The 26710-nt window shown below is 37.1% G+C and overlaps 1 protein-coding gene across 1 annotated transcript; it reads right to left on the bottom strand.

Moving 5' to 3' along the window:
• Nucleotides 1–3878: 3878 nt before the first annotated feature.
• On the bottom strand, nt 3879–26006 carry MIX23 (mitochondrial matrix import factor 23). Its single transcript, XM_049785937.1, has 5 exons — nt 25956–26006; nt 17940–18065; nt 11249–11395; nt 4762–4821; nt 3879–4172 (listed from the first exon to the last, which is right to left on the bottom strand). The coding sequence occupies exons 1-5, from the start codon at nt 26004–26006 to the stop codon at nt 4122–4124; spliced, it is 435 nt and encodes a 144-aa protein (XP_049641894.1). The 3' UTR covers nt 3879–4121.
• Between the last annotated feature and the right edge of the window lie 704 nt (nt 26007–26710).

Here is a 26710-nt window from a genome sequence, read left to right on the forward strand (position 1 = left end):
TATAGCCAACCCTGGCTCAATTCACAATAGTAACCCCTGATATCAAGAGTAGTTCCTGAGCACTTCTAGGTATAGCCCCAAACCTGTTCCTCGTTCCTAAAATACTTATCATGTCACTGTCATTTTGTACTTTGGTACAATCTTCTTCTAATTTAGTCTCTTCTCTAGTGATTACTGATCTTTAGTTTTGTTTTTAGAATCTACATGTGATATACACTATTTGTATTTATTATTTCTCTTGACTATTTATTGCTAATTTCTCTTAACTCCTAATTATTTCAATGATAGAATTCTTGCTTTCTTTTTCTTTTTCTTTTTTTTTTTTTTATTTTTGGGTCACACCCAGAAGCACTCAGGGATTACTCCTGGCTCTATGCTCAGAAATCATTCCTGGTAGGCTCAGGGGACCATGAGATGCCGGGATTTGAACCGCCGACCTTTCGCATGCAAGGCAAATGCTTTACCTCCATGCTATCTCTCTGGCCCCAGAATTCTTGTTTTCTTTTTTTTTTTTTTTTTTTTGTGGTTTTTGGGTCACACCCGGCAGTGCTCAGGGGTTATTCCTGGCTCCAGGCTCAGAAATTGCTCCTGGCAGGCACGGGGGACCATATGGGATGCCGGGATTCGAACCGATGACCTCCTGCATGAAAGGCAAACGCTTTACCCCCATGCTATCTCTCCGGCCCCAATTCTTGTTTTCTTAATACCTCAATAATACTCCACTATGTATTCCATACTTATTCATTCATACACTTTTGTTACTTATATGTATTAGTTTGTGTAAATAATGCTATTAAAATATGAGTCCAGATAGCTTATGTGTTGGTGGTGGAGTGCGTGCGCGCGCGCGCGTGTGTGTGTGTGTGTGTGTGTGTGTGTGTGTGTGTGTGTGTGTGTGTGTATTATATATGGTGGCAGATACTGAATCCAGGGCTTCACATTTGGGTGGTGTGTACTTGACTAACCCACTGGCCTGAAAAAAACCTTTTTGGGCTTTTGTTTGGGGGCCACACCCAGGAATGCTCAGGGTTTATCCCAAGCTCTTATGCTCAGGAATTACTCCTGTCAATGATCAGGGGACCATCTGAAACTTCAGGGATCAAAACCTGGTCAGCCACTGTTGGGTCTGAGCTAGCAGCCCAGTGATAAGACAAAGAGATCACTGGACAGTGCAAGTCAGTCACAAAGCAGGGTTTTATTTTCTTAGCTAGCTAAGGGTCCAAGACTTCCACCTGGAAACAGGCTTCCAGTCAAGGACCCGAGTCTAGGGGAGTGAGGGTATATATAGCCATGGCCAACCTGTCAGAACTGAAAGTATAGCAGATAAAAGGGATCACAATTCAAATGCCATAAGATACATAATTCAGCTTTACAAGGCTGATCTGTTAAAGCTTATCCTGAGTGCATGGATGGACGTGGGTGCTGAGTTCTGGGTCTTGTGTCTTTGTCTCCAGCTTTTATCTAAAAGCCACATTCTCACAAGCTAAACAAGGGAAGTCTACAGAAGCAGTTTTAGCAAAAGCAGAAACTTTCATGGGGAAAGCAGAAACCTCAGGGTCCTACAGTACATGGAAGGTAAGCACCTCTCTGGCACACCTGAGAAAGCTTCTTGAATTCGTTTTATTTCGTTGAATATAAAATTAATTTTATTCCCAGAAATGAAACATTTGGCAGTTCTATTCAATTTTTTGATTCCTCCATTCTCTATAACTTTATTATAGTTATTTACTATCCCCTACCAAGTGTGTGGACCTCCCTTCTGTCTAAATCTTCACCAATATTTGTTTTATCAAACACAAATTCTGTTTTAAAGTAACTGGTAATAGTGTCTAGTGAACAGTAAGCCCAACTCTAGTTCCAACCCTGTCATTCCATATGGTTCTCAGAACACTGCCAGGAGTAATTCCTGAGAGCAGAGCCTGGAATAACCCCAAGTTCAGCCAGGTTTGGCCTCCCAAATAAAACAAAATGAAAAAGTCAGTTTCAGCAGACAAATTAATTTTAGAGATATACCCATCATCTTGTATTTCATATTTAAATGTCATTTGTTATGAATAATCGTACGTACTAAAGTTCAATCCCTACTGCCTTAAATAAACTTTTATCATTACCTTGGAGTGAAAAGGCATCCTACTAATATAACTGGATTTGCTAGGTAATATTTTGGTAGATCTGAAGTTCTGGAAAACCTCTTCTAAATTTGAATTCTCTCCTGAGTATCAGGAATATGCAAAGTGAGTCTTATTTTCAATTTTGAAAGTATTCTTTCAAATCACTATCCACCCAATGATTACATTAAACATTCTCAGATAACATTAATAGGTAGCTTTATAGAAATGAATTTCACTGACTAGAAAACTGCAGTGTAGATCTTCAAATTTTGAATTATTTTGTGTGTGTGTGTGTGTGTGTGTGTGTGTGTGTGTGTGTGTATGGGGGGGGTGTTCAGGGGTTATTCCTAACTGCGCAAGAATCAATCTTGTCAAGACATTTATAGATTGTAATTAAAGTAATAATTGGGCTTTTAATCAAAAAGGAAGTCCTAATTTGATCACATAAACCTTTTGAAAACTTTGTCTTGCTTCAAGCAGAAAAGAAATTCAGTTAAGAATCTGTTGCTTCCATGCATGACTGCTCACTTAAAAAGATAGACCATGTATTACAATATATGATTGTCTAGCTTAGAGTGGTTCCAGGACAGCCAGCAAAGGAACAGGGACTTCAGTCTTTTTTTATTTTTGAGGGGGGGTTTTGGGGCCCTCAGGGGTTACTCCTAGCTATGCGCTCAGAAATTGCTCCTGGCTGGAGGACCCTATGAGACTCAGGAAATCAAACCATGGTCTGTCCTAGATCAGCCATGTGCAAGGCAAACACCCTACCCCTAGGACTTCAGTCTTACAGCCAAAATTCTGCACACATACTCAATGAGCAGGTTCTTCTAAAAAGTCCAGACAAGAGTCCCACCCAGCTAACTTAACTCGGTCTGTGAGGCAGATAAGCCTGTCAGACCTGGCTGGAACAGTGACCTATAGAATCAAATATATATATATATATATATATTTAAAATATAGTTCAATCCACTCTCCCCATGGCTTATCAATTGTAAAATCTTGTAATATGATGGTTTTCAAGCTTTGTTTGTATTTTTGATAATTTTTATTTTAACTTTTTAAAAATTCAGCAGCAGCTTATGAGTATAATATTTGTTTTAAGCTGGTAAAACAGGGTCATTTGTTAAACAGCAATAGAAAAATTAATCTAATACTAAAAAGCACTTTTTAAAAGCGATGGCGACAATTTTTAACTGAAGGGTTTTTTTTTTTTTTTTAAATGGCTCATTTGAATAATATCAAGTGATATTATTATTCTTCCTTTCCCTTTTCAGAATTTAACTTTTTTTGTTTTGGTTTGGTTTTTGGGTCAAACCTGGCAGCATTCAGGGGTTACTCCTGGCTCTATGCTCAGAAATCACACCTGGCAGGCTTGGGGGACCATATGGGATGCCGGGATTTGAACCACCATCCTTCTGCATGCAAGACAAACGCCTTACCTCCATGCTATCTCTCCGGCCCCCCCCGGAATTTAAGTATTTTTATTGCTATGAAAATGTTGGCTCAGAAAAAATTCTACTTCAAATTAATATTTGTGTATAAAAACAAGATAAAGTACTAAGAGGAAGTTTCTTTTACAAGTATCGACCTTATACCACCTTCATTTAAGAGGAATACACACATAAATATATATTAGAAAAAAGCATCAGTGGCCAAAAAAATCCCATCAAATTAATAACATGTAAAAAAATAAATTGAATCAGATAAATTATATTCAAATTGTTACAATTATATGTTAACCTGGAAAACAATAAAAAATATGTACACTGAGTCAGAAAATTATTTTAATAGTTACAAAACATCATTTTTTACAGAATCGGTACAAAATAGCAGTTGATTTCTTCATAATTATCAGAATTATTTATATTTGAGGTCTTGGTTAAGTGGGGCTGAAATCAACAAAAGGTCTTGGACTGTTGGCTCAGAAATCCTCAGATGCCCACCTTGTTGAAATCTGTCACGCATATAACTCTTATGAGATGACTCGGTCCTTGTATAAATAGTATCTTTCTATTCATTCTTTGGAGGCTTGAAGTGAATTCGGCAGCGTTCATTAAATACCTTAAATATTTAAACAGAAACATAAACAGAAAAAGAGAGGGAGTAACTTTAGGTCCATTCTTTCAGATTTATTTTTGGAAATATTTGATCTTTTAGAAATATACTGGAGATGCACCTTTTCAAAATAGTTAGAGACTTGAAATTTTTTTTGACTGCATTTCAATTTCTGAAATCCTAATTGCTCATTCTAATTCTTATTTTTGTATAAAATAAGGAACATAATAATCTAGAAGGCTACAAGAATTCTATCATCAGATACAGTAAAGCTATAGAAAGTTTTACGACCAGTTGTTAGAATATAAGCAACTGTGATAGGTAGCTAATGATATCAAAATATATGGAAAGGAACTAAATAAGCCCTGAAGGGCTAACTTCAATGAATAATACTATCAAAGGTCTACAAAGTAAAAAAATCCTTCTTTTGAATGCTAAGCACCTCTTTCCTCCAAAGTTAAAACCTTCTTTGCCTGTAAATTAAGTCTCTCCATTATCTTTTTAAGTCTCAACACTCTCCTTACACCCCTCTCTTGCTTTCCCTTTGTTAGTCTAGCTGCTCTTCTAGTTCCCTCCAAGGACCATTATTTCATACCTTCCAGCTCCGGTCATTTACCACTTCTTCAACATTTAGTTCTGACTGCATCCATTTCAACTGCAAAAAGGAAAGAGAATTGAAGCTAGAAAAATTCAAGAAAACCAAACTTACTTTTTTCTGGCAAAATCAGCTGCTGCATTCTTGTGACTAGAATTAATAAACTTGACAATCCACCCTCCCTATGACTAATCAATTGTAAAATCTTGTAACATGCTGGTCTTCAAGCTTTGTTGTATTTTTGAGAATTTTTATTTTAACTAATTTTTTTCTAATTCAGCAGCAGTTTGGTTTATGAGTGTAAATATTTGTTTCAAGGGTATACCTTTAACAGAGAACTTTTGTTTAAAACCTCAAACCCAAGAGTTCAGATGACATACCAATTAAATGCCAATAAACCTATTTCTGAAATAAAAATTATTATCCATATATAAACAAGTGAGAATTAAGGCACAATGCCAAAAATTATTTAAAATAAATTTTTATAAATCTAATAAAACAATAAATTAGGGGGCTGGAAAATATATGCTCAAATATTTTTAGTTGCAGTATAAATTGTTATAACATCTATGGAGGGCATTTTACTAAGATTTATAAAAACTATAAATTCACATACTTTTTAACTTAGTAATTCCAGTTCTAGAAACTGATCTTACAATCCAAAATGTAACTATAACACAAAGGGTGAAAAAGTGACAAGAGGTGACAACCTAATCTGGATAAAGAAGAATAAGAGAGGACGATAGCAGGTCCATATTAGGTTCAGGTCTAGAAAAGAACGATTTTTCCCACACCTGGATGATACAGCCAAAAGTCTAAGACTAAATTTACTTGACTCTGGGGAGATTGGTTCATCCCTCAGGGGTGCAAGCTTTGCATTCTCTGGAATGCCAAGTTTAAATCTGCAACCTGGCACTCACTCCCAGATATAGAGCCCTTAACGCCTCCAAGTAGTGGTCCATTTCAGGATCCCCAAGTTCTACAATCCCTGAATCCTGAACTGCCTGGTCCTGTTGGCTGAGTACCATACGGAGTGGTCCCTTGACTGCTAAGTATGCTGAGTATAGACTGAGACTATCCTCTCATCCTCCAGAAAAAAATAATACAAAGCAAACAAAAATCTATAATCTAACTTTCTTCAAAGTAATTTTCAGAGTGGAGCTAGTTCCACTGCCAGGCCTATCAGATTTCTGGTCTTCACCTTAGTAAGGTGACTAGTAAGAATGAAAATAATCAATTACAACCCAAACACTAAAACTTAAGGGACAGAGAGACAATTCAAAGAGTTGAAACAAATGCTCTGCCTTTGGGAAACCTAGGCTCAATGCCAGCATTGCCTGGTCCCAACAATGCAAGGAATGACCACCTACAAGCAGATGGGAATAGACTTGAACATAGCTGGGGGTGGCTTAAAAGCTAAAAGACCAAAAGAAAACGAACAAAAGAACTACTATCACAAACAAAAGCTAAAGTTGAGGGCAGCCAAGAGATAATTTGTTTATACATGGAAGGATGGTCAAGATATGGGTATTGGAAGATGATCTGACTAATGGACAACTCATAACTGTTTCTCTCATGGTGAGTTAAAGAAAAAATTTAAGAAAACAAAACAAATTAAAACAAATTAAAGAAAACAAAACCTTAGGCCAAAGTACATGTGGACCAGAAGACTAGGGAACAAATCTTCAGGAAGCTAGACGAGAACCCATGCCGAACAACCAGATCAATTAGGAAGATAGCTCAGGCAGGTTTGAAAAAAAAAAAAAAAACACTTAATACTAACAAGACTGGACCTTGCTATTGATCCTGTAAACTCCTTTCTGAGATTCTGAGCAGACGTCAGAATGCACAAAGTCTTACAATATTAAAACTTGAAAAGAACACAGAAACTGACTACATTTCTCACAGCTTAGAAAGCACCACTGATTTTAATCAATTCACAGGCCAAAAATCACTTAAATTTCATTGTTGTTAAAAGCTTAAACTTGATGCCAAAGTAACCACTTCAAAGTGTCCAAGTGTCACAACTTGCCACTAAAAAGATCTTCATTACTGAGAATTCTTATAATGCTGTCATATTTGTCCTATACCCAGGAAAGATTAATGAGTGGAAGGAACAGGAAGACAGATTTTCACAATACACAAGAAGAAAAATCTCATTACAATTCCCTTCCACCAAAAGAAAGTGCTCTCATAGAGAGGAAAGTATCAAAACATACACAGTTACCATAGTTACTTCCAGGTTATACTGTCCATGGACAGTATTCTAGATGATTCAAAACAGACTAGTGCAACTGAGTAGAAGATCCAAAACCAAATATAGGTATATGGACATTTGATTTATCACTAAGGAGACACTGAACATTAGTGTGGATACTGTCATCATTTTAGTCAGTAATGGTTAGTCTAGAAAATATCTAAATTTACCTCTTAAGTAATAGTTAAACAGAAAGGAATGGGTTGGGAATTTTGTAAATAGGATTAATGTAACAAAGGTTGTAACTCAAAAGAGGAAAAAAATGTGACTTTGCATCAGTCAATATAATACATTAATTTAATTCTCACCCAAAGAACAGACAAGAAAACCCATTAAGTATTAAATATAGCAACTCCATTTATAAACTAAAAATCTAAGCAATTCTATTCAACCTAAATTGGTGACAGATGATTTATTTCTTTAGGAATGCCAGAGCTTAAAACTTCTATTTTTCGGGGCTGGGCGGTGGCACTAGAGGTAAGGTGCCTGCCTTGCCTGCGCTAGCCTAGGACGGACCGCAGTTCAATCCCCCGGCGTCCCATATGGTCCCCCAAGCCAGGAGCAACTTCTGAGCTCATAGCCAGGAGTAACCCCTGAGCGTCACTGGGTGTGCCCCCCCCAAAAAAAAAAAAAAACTTCCATTTTTCTATTCTTGAATAGAAAACTGTTAACTTCTAATACAAATTCAGTACTACAAACAAACTTCTATTTATCTAAATTGTTTTTGGTCCTGGATACTTCTGGCAACTTGCACTAGTAGATTTGTATAGAATGTAGGAAGGTCTTAGTGGGAATAACAACAGGAAATGTTTAAACCACTGTTAGGATAGTTTATCTTGCTGGCTTAAGTTTGTTTTGCTTTAAATTACCCAATTTACTGCCTAAATGTGTTTATAACTGTGATTGACTAATTTCCACAATTACTTAATCTCAATTTGTACACAATGCTCACTGCATAAAATAAATATGTATATGTACTTATATATATTCTATTTAGGAATGCGCTTTTTTTGAGGACTTAGGTTTTTAGACTAGAATTTCTTTAGGTAAATATGTAAAAATATAGTTATATAATCAAAATATAACTGTTAAACACAAGTTAATGCAATAACACTGAATTCAATCACGAGAGATGGGTCAAAGCACTATTTCTCCCACTTGAGTAGAAGACACTGGGAAAGTCTGTCAGTAACTCTGAATCTCAAGAATCCTTGCATAGAAAACGGAGAGGTAGAGATCAGATAGTACAGCAGGCAGGTACTTGCCTTGCATGCAACTGACCTGGGTTTGATCCCCAGTATCACGTATGGTACCCCAAGTATTGCTTAGATTAAGTCATGAGTACGGAGCCTTTGAGTCCTGAGCATTACTGATGTGACCAAAACAAAACAAAGTGAAACAAGAAGAGGGAGAGGTAAAGCTAGATAAGCTTTGAGGGTCATCCTTTTCTAATTTCATTACCCTCACAGTAAACTTGAAAAAGTTTTCTTGCTTGCTTAATTACAACTGGCTACCTACTAATACTATATAGTATCAGGCTAGAAAGTCTTCATAACTAATTCACTGACCAACTTTTAAAACTCGTTTGCAATAGTTCCATTCTCTCCAGGCTGAAAGGCACAGGGGCAAAATACAAGGGTTGATCAAATCACGTGACAGGATTACTCCCCAAAGAACAGGAGTTTTGGAACTTTGCTCTCCAGAACAGTAACTCTCTATTAAGACTTAATTTGCAAATAGTGATTTTTAGCCAAAGCCCTTTCCTGCAGTTTCCAACATCAATACCAAGTCTGTTAAATATAAAATCTAAAATTAGCCAGATTTTATTACTTTCACCAAATCAGAAGAACTTATGCACATTCCTTTACAGAAAATTAAAACTCAGCAGTAACCCACCATTCCACTCCCTGAAATTGAGTATTGTCCCATTTGGGAACTACTGATCTAAATTATTTACATGCCTTCATGAACATTGAAGATATGGTCAAATGAGCATTAGAGTATAATTTCACTTAATGAGAAATCCAACATCAGCAAATAAAAGTAGGTGTGATATAGAGGAATAAGAAGAGTAGAAAAGACAGAAGGAATCCAGAAGGAAATGGAGGACTAAAATAGCAAAATACCTATGTGTTGCAGAGTAAAGGCTTGAGAAAGAAAAATCCTTGCCACACTTACTAAACAAAGAGCAAATTTTATGAGTGTTGAGTATAAATACATTAAATATTTTTTCTTTAACAACACATTTCTTTCTTTTCTTTGTTTGCTTTTGGGTCACACCTGGTGGTGCTACGGATTACTCCTGGCTCTGTGCTCAGAAGTTGCCCCTAGCAGGCTCTGGGGACCATATAGGATGCCAAGAATCGAACGGGGGTCCATTCCAGGTTGGGTACATGAAAGGTGGGCATTGCTGTATCGCTCTGGCCCCAACACATTTCTTTCTTTTTAAAATTTATTTTTCACTTTTACTTATGTTTGTTTCTGAGCCACACCTGGTGATATTCAGGGCTTACTTCTGGTTCTGTACTCAAGAATCACTTCTGTTAGTGTTTGGGGACAACATAGGACATTGAAGATCAAGTCCAAAGTAACCTCATGTAAGGCAAGTGCTCTACTCACTGTACTTGTACTCTCTCTCCATAACCACAACCCATTTCTATCCCACACTTTTAGCTATCTACTATTGAGCCATTTAAAATTACACCCATGATTTTGATCACTGTCCAGTGATCATGTTAGAAAACAGGTTCTGTTCTTAAGAAATAATCAATGTGTTAGGGGTAAAAGGGTACAAGCTGGGAGGGAAAGATGACAAGTAAAGAGGCAACAAAAAATGGCAGGAGTTTTGGAGAAGAAAAGATGTAGAGAATGAACTATAAAATATAGCAAAGGGGCTAGAGAGAGAACAGTGGTTAAGGACTTACTTGGAAAAGGACAACCCAACTTCGACCTCTGGCAGCACATAGTCTCCTGAGCCCCATCAGTCTTGAGCACTAGTGGGTGCAATCCCATCAAATTAAAATAAAAACCAGATAGTGGGGGCTAGAACAATAGCATATCGGGTAAGGCATTTGCCTTGCATGTGCCTGACCCAGGTTGGATCTCTAGCATCTCAAAAAGACAATGAAATGTAAATACTAGATAAAATGTGATTAAAGAAACACAGGACTCTGTGTTCTTACAACTTTTCTGTTTTATTTGTTTTGTTTTGTTTTGGTTTTGGATCATACACCCGGCAGTGCTCAAGGGTTACTTCTGGCTCTGAACTCAGAAATTGCTCCTGGCAGGCTAGAGGGACTATATGGGATGCTGGGAATTGAACCCAGGCCTATCCAGTGTTGGCTGCATGCAAGGCAAACACCCTACCTCTGTCTCTCACTCCGGCCCCTTTCTGTAAATATTAAATGATTATCAAAATCAAGTTATCCCTTACGATCTTCCTCAGAAAAAAACAGGGTTTCAATGCATTTCATATAATAAAATATGCTTTATTTTTCAGCTGTTGTTTTTGGCATGTCATATTTAAATTTGCTGAGGTCTACGCTCTAGATTACAACAGTGATCATTAGTCATTCTGCCAGTGTGGGAAAGGTGAAACTACTTTCTAGCACCTTCATTGTCACTACTGGTCTGTGGACAGGTCCACAGTATAAAAAAGTGGAATACATCTATAGATGACTTTGAGAAAATAAGGTTTCCCTTGACATATCCCTCAGTGGACATGAGATTGTTTTCCTAAAAGCAAAAACCATTCAGGGATAAGAGATGAAATGGAAATAAAGGAGTGTTAAAAAAGAATACTCATAGCAATTTCCCTACAACAAGGAAAAGCATTATAAAGAGGTTCCAGTATACCTACTTATCAAGTTGTTTCTTTGTAAGTCTCAAAATGCAATTATTGATAGTATTTCGTTAATTTCTAGAGAGGTTCAGCTGCATATATATAAATGTAGAATATATAAAAGCATAATATATAAAATTATGTGAATAAAATGTTTAGTTATTTTAGCTAAAGCTGGTATACTGCATATGTTCATTAATTATATGTACATTCATTCACAATTAATATTTAAATTTAATAGAATTAAGTACACTAAAAGTGAAGCATTTATCATTTGGAAATTTTTTGGATCATATCTTACTCTAAATTTTTCATATTGAAAACTAGTTTTATTTTGAAGGCAAAGTTTTGTAACAATGCCTCAGTAATGTGAATCTCAATTGACTTACCTTTGTCTGTTCTTTTCTAAGTTGCTTTAATAACATTAAATTATCCAAATTCTTTTCTCTCTCTTCTCGGAGACTTTTGACTACAGATGAGGTTTGAGCTATACAATTTTTAATGAGTCTGTCCCTACTGGCATGAGCCTCCATCAACTAAAAGAACAAAGGAAAAGGAAGAGAAAAGTCACACCAATTCATCACATTTTAGTATTTTAATAAAATCCTTGTTTTTAGACTAAAGAAATATAGTACTTGACAATTAAAAGCTTTTTAATTTTATTTTAGGGTTTCTGGATTACACCCGAGGAAACAATTTTAAATTGTGAAATCTATATAAAAGAACATTGTGTTGCACTGGCTGAAGTCAAGCCAAAGGAAGCACCACTGAGGATAAAAGTCATGAGAGGGTTATTTTTTCTCCCATTTCCCTTCACACATTCTCTTCTTTCATTTCAGCCTCCTCTGTCTCGAATTCACTTCCCCATTATTCCATTTATGAATTTCTAAACCCTACAAGCATCGTACACACCAGCTGGATCACTTCTTATTGCTGTCTTAACTCTTTTTGGTTCTTATATTTCTTACAATCTTGAGTTATCATTATGTCTAAGAAATTAAAAACTAAGTAATGCAGAAGTCTCAGTTACAGAACACTAAGACTTATGCATCTATCTACGTAAACACTTTATCAATTCTTAAAATTTTAAGCATCAATAATTAAAAAATGGAGGCCCGAGAGAGAGTACAGCAGGTAGGGCCTTTGCCTTGCAGATGGCCAACTCAGCTTCAATCCCCAGGTTCCCTATGGTCCTCTGAACACCACCAAGTGTGGCCCCCAAACAAACAAAGAAATAAAAAAGGAAAAATGGTTCAAGTAGGAGAGATGGTTCCAACAATTGTGAATGGGGTGTATTGATTGAAAGAATAGCTGGCAGAGCAATTCTTTAGTAATCTTTATCTTAACATAACTAATACATAATGTATGTAGAACACAATTCTCATAAATTTTCTACCTTTATTCACAAAGTTTGACAGTTATGTTTTAAACCGCAAACTTTGGATGACACACTAGCAAAATGCTAAAATATGTACCGTAAGTGAATGGGGCTAGAGTGGTGGCATAAGGGGTAAGACGTTCGCCTTGCATGGACCGCAGTTCGATCCTCTGGCATCCCATATGGTGCCCCAAGCCAGGAGAGATTTCTGAGCACATACCCAGGAGTAACACCTGAGCGTCACTGGGTGTGGCTCAAAAACAAACAATAAAAGAAGTGCATTATAAGTACCAAAGTTATTCACTTTTTTTTTTTTTTTGGTTTTTGGGCCACACCCGGCGGTGCTCAGGGGTTACTCCTGGCTGTCTGCTCAGAAATAGCTCCTGGCAGGCACGGGGGACCATATGGGACACGGGGATTCGAACCAACCACCTTTGGTCCTGGATCGGCTGCTTGCAAGGCAAACGCCGCTGTGCTATCTCTCCGGGCCCCAGTTATTCACTTTTTTTCCCTCTTTTTTGGGGGGATGTTTTGGGTCACTTTTTTTTTCTCTTTTTTTGGGGGGTATGTTTTGGGCCACACTTGGTGACGCTCAGGGGGTTACTCCTGGCTCTGCGCTCAGAAATCACTCCTGGCTTGGGGGACCATATGGGATGGTGGGGATCAAACCAAGTTTGTCCTCGGTCAGCCACATGCAAGGCAAACTGCTATGCTATCGCTCCGGCCCCAGGTGTTCACTTTCAACCAAAATTTAATGTTGACATGCTCTATGTAATCATTTAATATTATTTCCCTTTCCCTTTGAAGGGAGAGTATCCTAATCCTATGTATATTAAAGTAGTAAAATTATACTAACCTAATCATTATATATTCTACATAATATAGGAATAATCTAACCATCTTAAGTACCCTTTATCATAATTTATTTGAAACATATCTCTCAGGTCCTATGATTAAGAACCCTTGATCTAATACAAAAAACCCCAAACTTTTATTTCTAGAATGCAATATTAAAATTGCGTAAGTTACAAATTTCAACCATGTGAATAGAATGAAAGTAAATGCCTTCTAGACATTAATCCCACCTACAATACGTTTCTCAAATATGTGCCTTCTTTTTGCATTGTAACATTCAGTATTGCCAAGGGCATTTTTCATTTGCTGCTCTCATTGCTGCAGAACACCCACCTCCATTCACTTGCCTACTTTCTAATTGTCATAGTGTGAACCCACTTCCACATGGGCCCTCTCCCATACTACTTTTATTACTTGTTCATATCTTCAGGTATAACTATAGAAAATTTAGGACTCATCCAGGTTAGGGAACTTCTCTTCCCAAAATAAAGTAAGAAAAGAAATAGGACCAAAGCAATAGAACAGGAAAAAGGGCATTTGATTTGCACACAGTCAACCAGGGTTTGCTCCCTAGCAGGACACAGGGTTCTGAATCCACCAGGAGTGATCCCTGAGTACAAGCTAAAGACAAGCTCTAAACATACCAATCATGACTAAAAAATCCATTCCCTTCGTTCCAAAAAGAGAAAGAACAAAAGGAAATTAAGTATTCTTTAAAAGTTATATGAATTGACTAGTTATAACTGACATTTCCAGGTTTTAGTTTCCTCTTTTGAAAAATGATGATTATGATTAGATAATCCCTTTTCAACCCTAAAATTTAAGGGAAATTTACACAGAGCTTAAATAGATGATAGATACTAATCACTTTGTATAACTTCCAGCAACTGGCAAAATAGAAAAATACCAACTAGAAGTTTATCACAGTACTTTTTCCATCTGCATTTTAAAGTAAAAATTCACACCATGTACATTTTTTAACATACTGATTATGTTCCTCTCAGTATCACCCACCACTACTCTCACGTGGCTCCATTCCTGTGGCTATGCTATAGCTGCTTACCACATATCTACAATCATCTGCCCCAACCCTCAACTTTCCTTCACATTGGCCCACTAACAATCCTTGTAAATAGAAGTTACTAAACAAATTATCTTCTATTAGGTATTATTACTGTTTCAGTCGATTTTTTATAAAAATCCATTATTAAAACTAATTTTGTGAAATTAAGTGGGACACACAAAAGGAATGTTTGAATTCCTGTACATATATGTTAAAGAAATGAGAACATTTGATAGTATGTAATAGAGTATCTGATATGAGACTGAGAGAAAACACACACCAGAATTACCACTAGTAATTCAGATGCTGGAGAGGTTAGTCCTATAAGAATTGTTTCTGTTACACAAAGTGCTTATCAAAAGAGCCAAGATAAAATTTACTAAGAAACCTGGTAAGTTAAAAGAAAACCTATAATCACAAGAGAAAAATCCTGAGTAGCAATTACCATGTCATAATCATAATTCCTTGGAGTTGAAGCAAACAATTATTCTTTTTTGGGGGGAGGAAGGGGTTTATTCCAGGCTTTGTGCTCAGAAATCACTCCTGTTGGGGTTGGGAACCATATTGGGTACTGGGGATCCAACCTGGGTCAGATGCATGCAAGACAAACCCCCTATATGCTATACTATCATTCCTGCCCAGTGATTTGGTTAAGCAATTTTGAAATTAAGTTATTTGTGGTAGGGCTGAAGAATGATTCAAACACTAATTTAAAGGAAGTATACACACATATACATTTCCCAGAGCTCTTAAAACTTTTATACTAAAGATTTTTGGTCATGTACGTGTGCACGCATTTGTGTGTGTTATCTGTCCAGGATTCAATCCAGGATACAGCACATGCAAAGCAGGTGCTCTACTACTGTAACACAATCCACACTATCCTTTTTTTTTTGGGGGGGGGGCACATCCGGCAATGCTAAGGGCTTACTTACTTCTAGTTTTGTGCTTAGGGATCACACTTGACAGAACTTGTGTGACCACTGGGGATCGAACCTGGGTCAGCTGCATACAAAGCAAGTTCCTTATCCACTGATCACTTCTTATACCCCTGATCATTCATTATTTCATAATAAATTTTTAAATACTTTTTGTTTTTAAGAGAAACACAATACCAACAACTTATCTGATGATAGTACTTTAGTTTCATTTCCAGAATAAGGAGTGATTCTAAGTTAGCTATAAAATTAAATCCCAATTTCCCAACATTACTTTAGGATCCTTAATAAATGCTTGGTTTAATCATTAAAGACAAAACTCTATAAAAAAAAAACAACAACAACCTTTTGTTCTAATTAATCATTTTTAAGACTTCTGGCAAATGGTATAATGTTCTTGCAATCATTTCAACATACATTACAAATGTTTATTCACTACATTAAAGAGATACTACCCTAAATCAATCACTAAAACCAGTAACAGTTTTGCATTTTTAAAGATTATTCTTGTTTATAGTCTTTGTTTGGTATTGTTTTTGGTAGATCTGCTGGGAACAAGGTAAAACTAGAAAGATTTCATAAATTAAAGGGAGCATGTTCTAATACAAGGATATTTAATTTTGCTAAGTGGAACATTTTAAGATTTAGAATTTCTAAAATTAAAGTACTGTAACAATTGCTGACTATTTTCTATAAAAGTATTATTACTATATATGCACAAATTCCTTCTCTAGGTACAGAAGGTAGGGCATTTACCTGAGCATGTGGCTGACCGAGGTTTGATCCTGGCATCCCATATGATCCCCTGAACCTGCCAGGAGTAATTTTTGAGCAGAAAGCCAAGAATAACCCCTAGGCATCACCAGGTGTGAGCCAAATATAAAACAAAACAAAAACAGGGATTAAAAACAGGTAACCACAAGCAAAGTGAATGTTTCATAAGGGTTCCAATGAGACAACAGTTAAGGGAACTCAGTGGTACCAAAGCAAAGTGACAAAACATATAGCATTTTACAAAATGGTCACATTGCTGGATCCCTTTAGGAAGTAGAGAAAAACTCAAACTTACATGAATTTCCAAAATAGAAAGGTACCAAATGTATGCAATGTTTTCCTGGTTCATTAATGGGATAAAGGGAGAGATAATAACCAATGTATCAATTATTTATATTGATGTGCAAATTATACTACTATAATTTTATGCTATACAGTTTTGATTGACATGTATTCTTTGAACTTATGACTTTATTTGTATGACTGGAAAAAATTTAGCTCTGAGAAATGCTTGGGGCCAGAGTAATACCACAGAGCGTAGGACTACCACTTGCACATGGCTGACCTGGGTTAGATACCCAGTACTCCATATAGTCCTCTAAACACTGCCAGGAATGACCCCTGAGCACTGCCAAATGTGATCTCCCCAAACAATAAAAAAATCAAAAATAAAAGAGAAATACCTTAACTTGCAATATGTACAAAAGCCTTGGTTCCAGGAAACTCTCTTTGCTGTGAGCTTTGTTATCTGTCTCATGATGAGATAAGATGCTACACCTTGCTGATGCTAAATGGGTGAGTATGAATGATTGATAAGCTTGAATGAATACCCTTTAAATCAGGGGTCTCAAACTCAATTTACCTGGGGGCCACAGGAGGCCAAGTCGGGGTAATCCTTGAGTGCAAAGTCAGTAGTAAGCCTTGAACATTGGGGGGTGTGACCCAAACAACTAAAACAAAACAAAACTAAAAAGATTCCTCTAGGGCAGGGCCACGAGTTTGAGACCCCTGCTTTAAATGCTCTTGAGACCCTTGTCAGCATAAATAACTTCAGGTGCATCTGCCTACCTACAATCCACTAGTTCAGCCAGCTGGTGTAAATCTCTCCTTGTTCTCCAATAATAAGTCCCAGTATATTCATAAAGTAAAATTTAATACGATTATGTGTTATATTTAGTACAATAGGCAATTTATCTTAATGCTACTAGAAGTAGCAAAAGTGGGGATTTAAACTAGATTTAAACTAATCTAGAATCTATGTCTTATTACCTTAAAATCCTTTAATTAAAATAAAGGTTATCAATAGAAAACAGATCAGAGAGAATGAGTGGGAAGAGAAAGTATTAAAGTAACCAAAAATTTTCAGTGCTTAGAAAGATGTACTCAAAGAAATTAAGTAAACTGTCAATCAACTTCCTAATAAATTAGGACCTGAGCTCCCTATTCCACTACTCTTTACACTGCAATTACCTATCCACTTAATAAAGTAACTACTTTATTATGGAAAGCAAAACAAAAAGTCAGCAGTTAATGCTTGGATATGATTAAATTTACCCAAAATTGGTTTTTCTTTCACAACTGAGAAGTGAAATTAGGCATTAGTTCCTACCATCTTTTGTTTTGTTTTGGGGCCACTCCCAGCATTGCTCAGGGGTTACTCCAAGCTCTGAGCTCAGAAATCACTCCTAGCAAGTTCCTACCATCTTTATGAGATTTTGAATCCAAATAATCCTGCCACATGCGCTTGCTCCTTGTTTGATATGGGTGTTTCTCTCTTTTTCATCACTATGAATGCCAAATCTCCTTTAGGTCAACTGTCCATGGGGGCGGGGGGCAAAAAATGACTGCTCACCTTCCTTAGAACTGTTTCTTCCAGATTTAATCATGCATAAAATCACACATATTCTTTATTTTGTAAAAATCAGATCAAAGTTTATTCAAAACATTAGATGGGGGCCAGAAAACATGAAGATGCCATTTCTTTTATCCAGTTTAATTTTGTATCAACTAGTTTATTTTGCCTGCAAAGAAAAACAAGGGACACAAAAGAAAGACTCAAAAAATACACTTACAGACTCATACAGTTGTTTACAGGTTTGGCTGGCATCAATTTTCCCTGCAAAGGAAGCTGTTGGAACCGTTGTGTTTAATTCATGTACTATTCTGTCATCAATCGTCCTCATCACCTTGAGTAATTCCTATACATATTTAAAATAAAAAAAAAATAATACCCTCAATGGAAAGTTAAGTGATCAAAGAAAACATTTAAAGAGAAAAGCCAAAAACAGAGTTCTTGAATATTTTACAATTTAAAAATCCAAGGTTAGGAAAACACCAATAATTTTATTTGATTGCAGTGACAACAATTGAACCTTGGGTCACACAAAGGCAAGGTAAATGCTCTACTGCTGAGCTACACCTCTAGCAAATTCTTTATTATATATTATATTATATTGTACATTCTTTATTGTACACCACATCTGATGATGCCTGGGGACTACTCCTGGCTCACACAATAGTGCTCTGGGGACTATGTGGTGGTACAGGGTATCAAAACTGGGCCTCTTGCATACAAAGCATACAATCAACCCTCTGTGCTATCTCTACATCTAAAAATGTTTATGATGAATGACAGGTAGGTATTTTATTATATTGGCATTTCTAGTCAGCTTAGGGGCCTGAAAAGTGCCATATTAGGTCATATTAAAATATGACTGGAGAAAAAACTATGGCTGGAGAAACCAGCTGCACAAAGCTACTTTACTGTTTGCTTTAAACTGAATTTATTTGACCCTTTGACTGGACTAAATCATCAACGTTTTAATAAGCTTCCAAGAACAAGAATAACCTGTTGGAAAGATCTGATAGAACACCTCATCTTTCTTCTTCTCCCTCTATAAAACCCCTCACTCCTGCCCACACACTCATACACCTCCCTGAATTTCTCTTGGGAAATGTTTTAGGTTTCTGCTTAAATCTGTGTTGCATGAATTGCAATTCTCTTATGATTCCAAACGAAAGCATTTCGGGCTGCTGGATGACTGCTGTTCTTAATGAAACATTAATAATCTCAAAGACTGTTTTACTCATTATTCAAGTCCATTTGCTGGCACCATGTTTAGCAAACAGCTATGCTTTTTCATTCTCCAGCATATGGATAGTAGTCTACTGAGCTTGATTACCAGATTAGTTATGTATGTCAGGTTTTTCTGGAAACTGGTAATCTATCCCACCCATTATTCTAAAAGGTATGTGGATATAGTGTCTAGCAAGATCCACCAAAAATTATCAGTTGTGGGTAGTTTACAGAAATTAATCTCTATCCTTTAAAAAAAACTAAGTGCATTATATTTTGTTAATAAAAATAAGTACAACCAAACATGCTGCTAGAGAAATCAAATCTCTTCATTGCTTTCTTGTTCAAAAAGCAAATAGTTTTATCTTTTCTTAGTAGTTCTAGCTCACATTTCCCAAGGACTGACTTCCCCTGAGATTCCAACTCTCAAAAAACAACCAAATGAAAAATAATATCAAATGGACAAGAAAATTAAGATGCTGGTGAGAATATCTATGTTGGATAGTTGCTTCTCATCAAAAATTTGACGATTTCACTTGTAAACCGTTAAGTTAGGCACCAGCTACCACTGTCTCCATTTCCATCTCTCTCTCCCCCGCCTTTCTCTTCTCTCTCTACATATATATGCATATATATATATATTTATCTTCTCTTAATTATTTAAATCCCTTCCATCAAATAAAATGGTTAATGAAAAACTACCAAGAAAATACTATCTCAACATAAGTTCCTTGCTTTGCTAAATTTAAAATTCACAACTGAAATTAATCCCTTCACATCCTTTTTTATCCATTTGTTAAATTAAAAATGTTCATTGTGATTAAATATCACCCATTCAACTTCAGAAAAAAAATTTTTTCTTTTCAAATTTAGGGAGCTGGAGTGACAGTACAGCACACAAGGCACCAGCTTTTATGGTTTGATCCCCAGAACTATAAATATAGTCACCTGGGCACCATTAGGAGTGATCACTGAGCAGAGCCAGAAATAAGCTCTTGATCACTGCCTAAAGTGGACCCCCCCCCAACATTTTTTGAAACATTATTTTATCGGGCCGGGAAGGTGGCGCTAGAGGTAAGGTGTCTGCCTTGCAAGCGCTAGCGTAGGACGGACCGCAGTTCGATCCCCCAGCATCCCATATGGTCCCCCCAAGTTAGGGGCAATTTCTGAGCGCATAGTCAGGAATAACCCCTGAGCGTCAAACAGGTGTGGCCCAAAAACAAACAAACAAACAAAAAAAAAACATTATTTTATCCTTTGGAGGTTCTACAATTAATTCAAGTATTCCTTCATTAAGTGAACATTTCAGTTGTTTCCACTAACATGACAAGTTAGGCCATTCAGACTAAACTGTAGTAATTGTAGTATAGAATTTGCTTCTTATCAGATAATTACTTTGTTTAACAATGCCAGGAACTGAACCCACAAGCTCAAGTATACAAGTCAAGAACTCTACTATCACAAAGCAGAAACTCCTAGCTACACTCTCTTAATCAGCAATGTAAGACCTTTTCTAGATCTCAAATTCATTAGGTCCAGGAAAAAAAACAGGTTTAAAACCAACTTCCCTATTTCTCTTCTCTTGTATCTTCCTATTTTGGGCAATAGAATAATCATTCTCTCCAAACTGAAATTCTTAGGCGATAATATCAACATATTCAATAGTTGATTAAGGCTATCCTCTTTGCATGTGGCTGACTGGAGTTCCTCCATCTCTGGCATCTCATATGGTTCCTCTGAACACTGCCAGGAGTAATTCCTGGGTGTGGCCCAAAAACAAGAAGAAAAAAAAATAAAGCAAAAGTCAAAAGGTAGGACTATAGACAAATACTACAGTAAATAAGATAAATTTTTGTATGGAAAGTCCTGTAAAAAATAGTGACAATGAGATAAAGAATGGAGTTGAGAGATGACTTTAGATAGACAGATCAATAAAAGTCACTGTATTTAAGCTGAGGCCTGAAAGATAAGAACTTTTGTAAAGCAAACTGCAAAAAACACAGGCCTAAACAAAGATTGAGCAAAGAGATGAATCTTCTCATTCCTTCTGTTCAAAATGACCTCATAATTGCATACTCCATATTTAAGGCTTTCCTAAATCTGTCTCCCATTTTAGATGCAATCCTAATGTCATCCTGTGTAAATTCAAAAATCCTAGAAGTACTGATTTGCTCCATCTACCAAATACATAAAGTTTTGTTATCTATTCTTCTTTAGAATTCCAATTTTAGCTACCTAAGATCCAACTAAATTACCCCCTTGATTGATTTTCCACTTAACTGTTATATTATTTTATTTATAGTCTCAAAATTTTGTTTTATATCACTGATTAAGTGTACTACTTAATGTATTTTTAGTATAGACTAAATAGTGATAAATGTTAATGAGTTAATGTTACAATGGAATTCTAGACACTTAATAGTAAGCATTCTTTTCTAGATCTTATCTGATTTTATTGACAGAACATTTCTTTCTCTCTCTCTTTTTTTTTTGTTTTTGGACCACACCCAGTGACACTCAGGGTTATTCCTGGCTAGCACTCAGAAATCACTCCTGGCTTGGAGGACTATATGGGACACTGGGGATCTAGTGTACTAAATCATTGGGGATTTAGTGTACCCAGGTCCATCCTGGGTCAGCCGCGTGCAAGGCAAATGCCCTACCACTGTATTATCGCTCTGGTCCCAGAACATTTCTTTTTTTATTTTGGTCACACCCTGCAGTGCTCAGAGATCACTCTTGTAGTACTCAGCAACCATATGTGGTGAGAAGGTTCAAACTAGTGTTGGTCACATTTCAAGATAAACAAACACCTTAATCCCTGTACTATCTCAAGCCCATGGAGACATTATTTTCTGGGAGTACTCAATCAAGTTATATGGAACTTTCTAATGAGTAAGTGTTGTCAGAATAGAATTTACAAAGAGAATAAGGAAGAAGACAAAGGTTGACTCTCTTTAAAAGGGCTATGCTGTAAGGAAATGTTGGGAGGTGAAGTTGAGGTGTTGTATTGTTGTATGAGTGGCATATATGAATGTCAAATCTTACTCAACAGTATTCTTCAGATTTATGCATTTTAGTGTATGCAGAGTTTACAGGTAAAAACATAAACAAATATTAAGATCTAATTAATGGCACATTTTGGGGGTGAAGATTAGTTTGCAGCTACTTTGAAATGAATCAAAAATTGGATTGGGGCCAAAGTGATTGTACAGTGGGTAGGGCACCTGCTTTGCGTACAGCCTACTCAGGTTTGATCCTCAGTATCCTATATGGTCCCAAGAGCACCACCAGCAACTTAAGAGCCAATAGTAATCCCTGGTCATCACTAGGTGATGACCCCCCCCCCCAAAAAAAAAAAGAGTGGAACAAAAGATGAATCAATGGCTAGACTGAATTACTGGGTCTGAACTAGAGTAAATATAAAAAGTTACAAGAATCTGGGGCCAGAGCGGTGGTGCAAGCGGTAAGGCATTAGCTTAGCACACGGCTAACCTAGGATGGACCGAGGTTTGAAACCCTGGTGTCCCATATGGTCCCCCAAGCCAGGAGTTATTTCTGAGCACACAGCCAGGAGTAAACCTTGAGCATTAATGGATGTGGCCCAAAAACAAAACAAACAAAAAAAAAGTTACAAGAATCTAATCTAAACTAGCATTTCTAAAAATGGGTGATTCTCTTCTCTCCAGTTCCAGGAGAAATTGTAGTAGCCAACTGGGTGCAATTGTGGGGAGGGGAAGCATTTTTGTTTGTTTGTTCACTTCCAGTAGGTTGGGGGAGGAGATAAGTAATTTTTTTTAGGGAAAAGAGAGGGCTATTTGTTAGAAGGTGTGTATAAGAGTGGTCAACTTTAGTGCTTGAATATTTTTACATTCTGAAATTAAAAAAACAACTAATTTGTGACCAAAAAAAGTACACTAATTCCACTTTCTCTTCCACAGTATTCCCTGAAGTGTTGCTTACATTTAGCAAACTCACACAAAAATGTTAGCCTCGTTTTTTTTCTTCTCTTTTTGTGCTATACCCAGAAATGCTCAGGACTTATTCATGGTTCTGTACTCAGGGATCACCCCCTAAAACTCAAGGGATTATATGTAGACATCTGAGTCAACCACGTACAAGGAAAATGCCCTACCTTCTGTACTACCTCTCTGGAGGGCCCAGTTTCAGAGTTTTAAAAGTTTCAGTTTCATAGTTTTAAAAGAGAAACTGTGAATAGTAGTTTGGAGTCAAGGAGAGAATATAGGGGATAAAGTATTTGCTTTGCATGTGGCAGATCCAAGTTCAATCCCTGCCCCAGAACCCCATATGATCCCCAAGCACCAACAGAAGTAATTTCTGAGCAGAGGCAGGAATGAGCCCTAAATATTGTCACTTGTGCCCCCCCCCAAAAAAAAACAAATAAAAATAACTCTACATTTTAAATAGCAGCTTCAAGTGTTGTTGTGTGTCTGAAAGGGGCAAATGTCCTCAAAGTCATTTATCACACTAAATGATGTGCTAAGGTTAGTTCTTGAAAATCAGGTGTGACTAAACCCAAAGTATTCTCCATCATAAACCACATATATTTGGTAAAGTCCCAGTAACTAATCAGACTCATTTCTTTTGGCTTTATCTTTCATGTGTGTGATGAGGTTGGGGTGGTGGATTTAGTAGCCACAGGGTTGGAGGGCCCATAGCCAACAGTTCTTGGAGGGGTGAGAGGTCAATTCAAGTAGTGGGGGGGGGGGATTACTAGGGCAATAGAACCCAGAATCTTGCACATACAAATTGGATTCCCTATTATTGGTCCCTGTGATCACTGTATGAAATGGAATGGTTCTACAAAATAGTTTAATCATAGCTCCACAAACAAGATCTTATTCAATCTTCCTATAAAAAAATCTAAAATTTTTGAGGGGCCCACATCCAGCAGTGCTAAAGGCTCTCTCATGGCTCTATGCTTAGAGATCACTCTAGTGAGCTTGAGAAACCATACAGGATGATGGGGATCAAACAGGTAGGGCATGTGCAGGGCTTTAGATCAAAATATCTGAATTTTTAAAAGATGGTGGATGTTTTTAATAGTTGAGAAATATTTTAAAATTAGCTTTAGAGATTCAAGTAATTATAAATATAGAAGTTATGATATTAACATCTGGGGGGGCAGTGTGGTCACATTCACTGGTGCTCAGGGGAACCACATACATATATAGTGCTGGTAATCCAACCAAGTCCTAAGCATGCAAGGCAAGCACCTTAACCTTTGCACTAATTCTCCACCAGACTTAACATAAACCTTATTTTACAGATTTATTTCCCAAAAGGATTAGACAAATAGCCAAAGATCCTAAAGTTCTTGAAGGCACAAACAAAAGTAGAACGCTGAATGTTTAACTGCTTATAGTGGGCTCTTTCTCAAACCTTAGAGTTGATTGCTCAGTTATATTAGCTCATTAATTCAAGTTAAATCATAGTAACATGATAGAGACCACTGCCAATCATGGATGAGTCAATTTTGAATATTTCAGGCTTTAAAATCAAAGTCTATTTTTTAAGTTTTTTTTTTTACAAGTATTTGTATTTGCTGGGCACTTTGATTACAGTTGATGATATATATTGTTATGCTGATCCAACGGCCAGCTGGTGAAGAAGATATAAAAACATGGTGCAAAGACACTACATAAACTTCTTTAACCAAATGATGTTTGTCAAATAATCAAATCTGTTAACTTTTTCTTTAAGAATACCACTTTAGGGCCCGGAGCGATAGCACAGTGGCGTTTGCCTTGCAAGCAGCCGATCCAGGACCAAAGGTGGTTGGTTCGAATCCCGGTGTCCCATATGGTCCTCCATGCCTCCCAGGAGCTATTTCTGAGCAGACAGCCAGGAGTAACCCCTGAGCACTGCCAGGTGTGGCGAAAAACCAAAAACAAAAAACCCAAAAAAAAAAAAAAAAAAAAAGAATACCACTTTAAGTCAGGAATGATATCTCAATGAAAGAGAATATGCTTTGCATATGTTGAAGTTTTGGAGCATAGAATTCTCTTTTTTCTCACAAAAATATATCACTCACTAAAATCACCTAGCAATAACTAGTGTTAAAAACATATTTTAAAAATTTTGGAGGTCACACCCTATAGTGCTCAAGGTTTACTCCAGGTTCAGCTTTCAGGTATCATTCAATGAATGAATGGGGTGAGGGGATGAGGAGGTGTCAGAAATCGAATCTGTGTCTGCCTCAAGCAAGGAAAGTACCCTATATGCTGTTTTATCACTCATAAGTCCCTAAAAAATCTCGTTTGCAAATTCATAATTTTAAAAATCTATTTCCAAATTCATTTACAGTAGCACCCTTATACTTAAGTTGGAACGCAAATTTCACAGCAACTTGATAAGACTTCAGAATCCAGTTCTTTCATTCATTAGTTAATCATTAGCCCCAGACCTTTGGCATTTGAAGAAATAAAAAAAATTACAGTCTTCTCCTTGTAATGTTACGTTTTATCAAAGGTTAACCGAGGAGGAGCACCAGAGCAAGAATTAGAATTGTGTCTGTCCAAGATTGAAAAATGTTCTTCCCCGTTAAAATAGCAATTATTCTACCAATTTCCTTTCTTGGAGGATTTCGGGGGGGGGGGGGTGTCTATCAGATCTTCACTTTCTTCTCTCTTGCAAATGTTAAGCATAAAGAAAGATCAAAAGGCTAGAGGAGATGAGTTTAAGCTCCCATCCCAGACTGTCCTGGCACGGTTTAGCACCGCAGGAGCCCTCTAGGTACCCAGGAGAAGCTACTCAAGGGCTGGTTGCCAGCACAGGGCCAACAGTGACCCTCTGTCCTCGTCCCCCACGCCACCTCCTCCAGCAGCCCTGCTTCCTAAGGCCAAGCACGCGCCCCCATGACCTCCAATAGCTGGGGGGAAAAGAACCTCAAACTGCCTCCTTCCTCCACAACATGTTCGCATGTTCTCCCAGACCAGAAATGGGAGCAAAAAGAAAGATCAGGCCAGCCACACGAGGAAAACCCCATCACCTGGAACTCGGCGAACTCCTCACAATTCACACCGCCACTGGGCGCCGCCATATTGGACAAACGCGAGGCCCCCGGCGCGAGCCAATCAGCGCGGAGCAAGGGTGTCCGCGGCGCTGCCTGTCAAAAGATCATTTTGAGGGAGAACTGGGCTAGGAAGGCTGAGTTTGGAGTTGCCTGTATCCCTGTTGTCCTTCTTGCTTTGACCTCACTCACACATCCTCCTAAAACTGGCATAGATTTTTGAGTAACAGAATGGGTAGAACTCCAAGGGATTCTTGGACTCCCTTTTATTTTCCCTTTTATTTTTTTAAATAAATATTTAAGCACCATAATTGTAGTTCTGTTTATGACTGAAACCCAACTTTTTTTTCCCTCCTAAATTATTTTGGCAGGATGCAATATGATTGTAGTTCTGCTTATGATGAAATCCAATTTTTTTTTCCTCTTAAATTATTTTGGCAGGATGCACCATGATTGTAGTTCTGTTTATGACTGAAACTCAACTTTTTTTTCCCTCTTGAACAAAAATGTTTGGCAGGATGCACCATGATTGTAGTTCTGTTTATGACTAAAACCCAACTTTTTTTTTTCCTTCTTAAATAAATTATTTTGGCAGGATGCAGAAGGGGCGGAAAAGTGTCAGGTCCTACCTCAGGATTGATTCTGGTACTTGGAAGATCATGGAGACCATGTGCTGACTGAGATCAAACTTAAAATCTCCTGCTAGCCAAGCATATATGCTCCATCCAGCCCAC

The sequence above is a fragment of the Suncus etruscus genome, chromosome 13 (assembly GCF_024139225.1).
Source record: "Suncus etruscus isolate mSunEtr1 chromosome 13, mSunEtr1.pri.cur, whole genome shotgun sequence".
Classification (NCBI taxonomy): Eukaryota; Metazoa; Chordata; class Mammalia; order Eulipotyphla; family Soricidae; genus Suncus; species Suncus etruscus.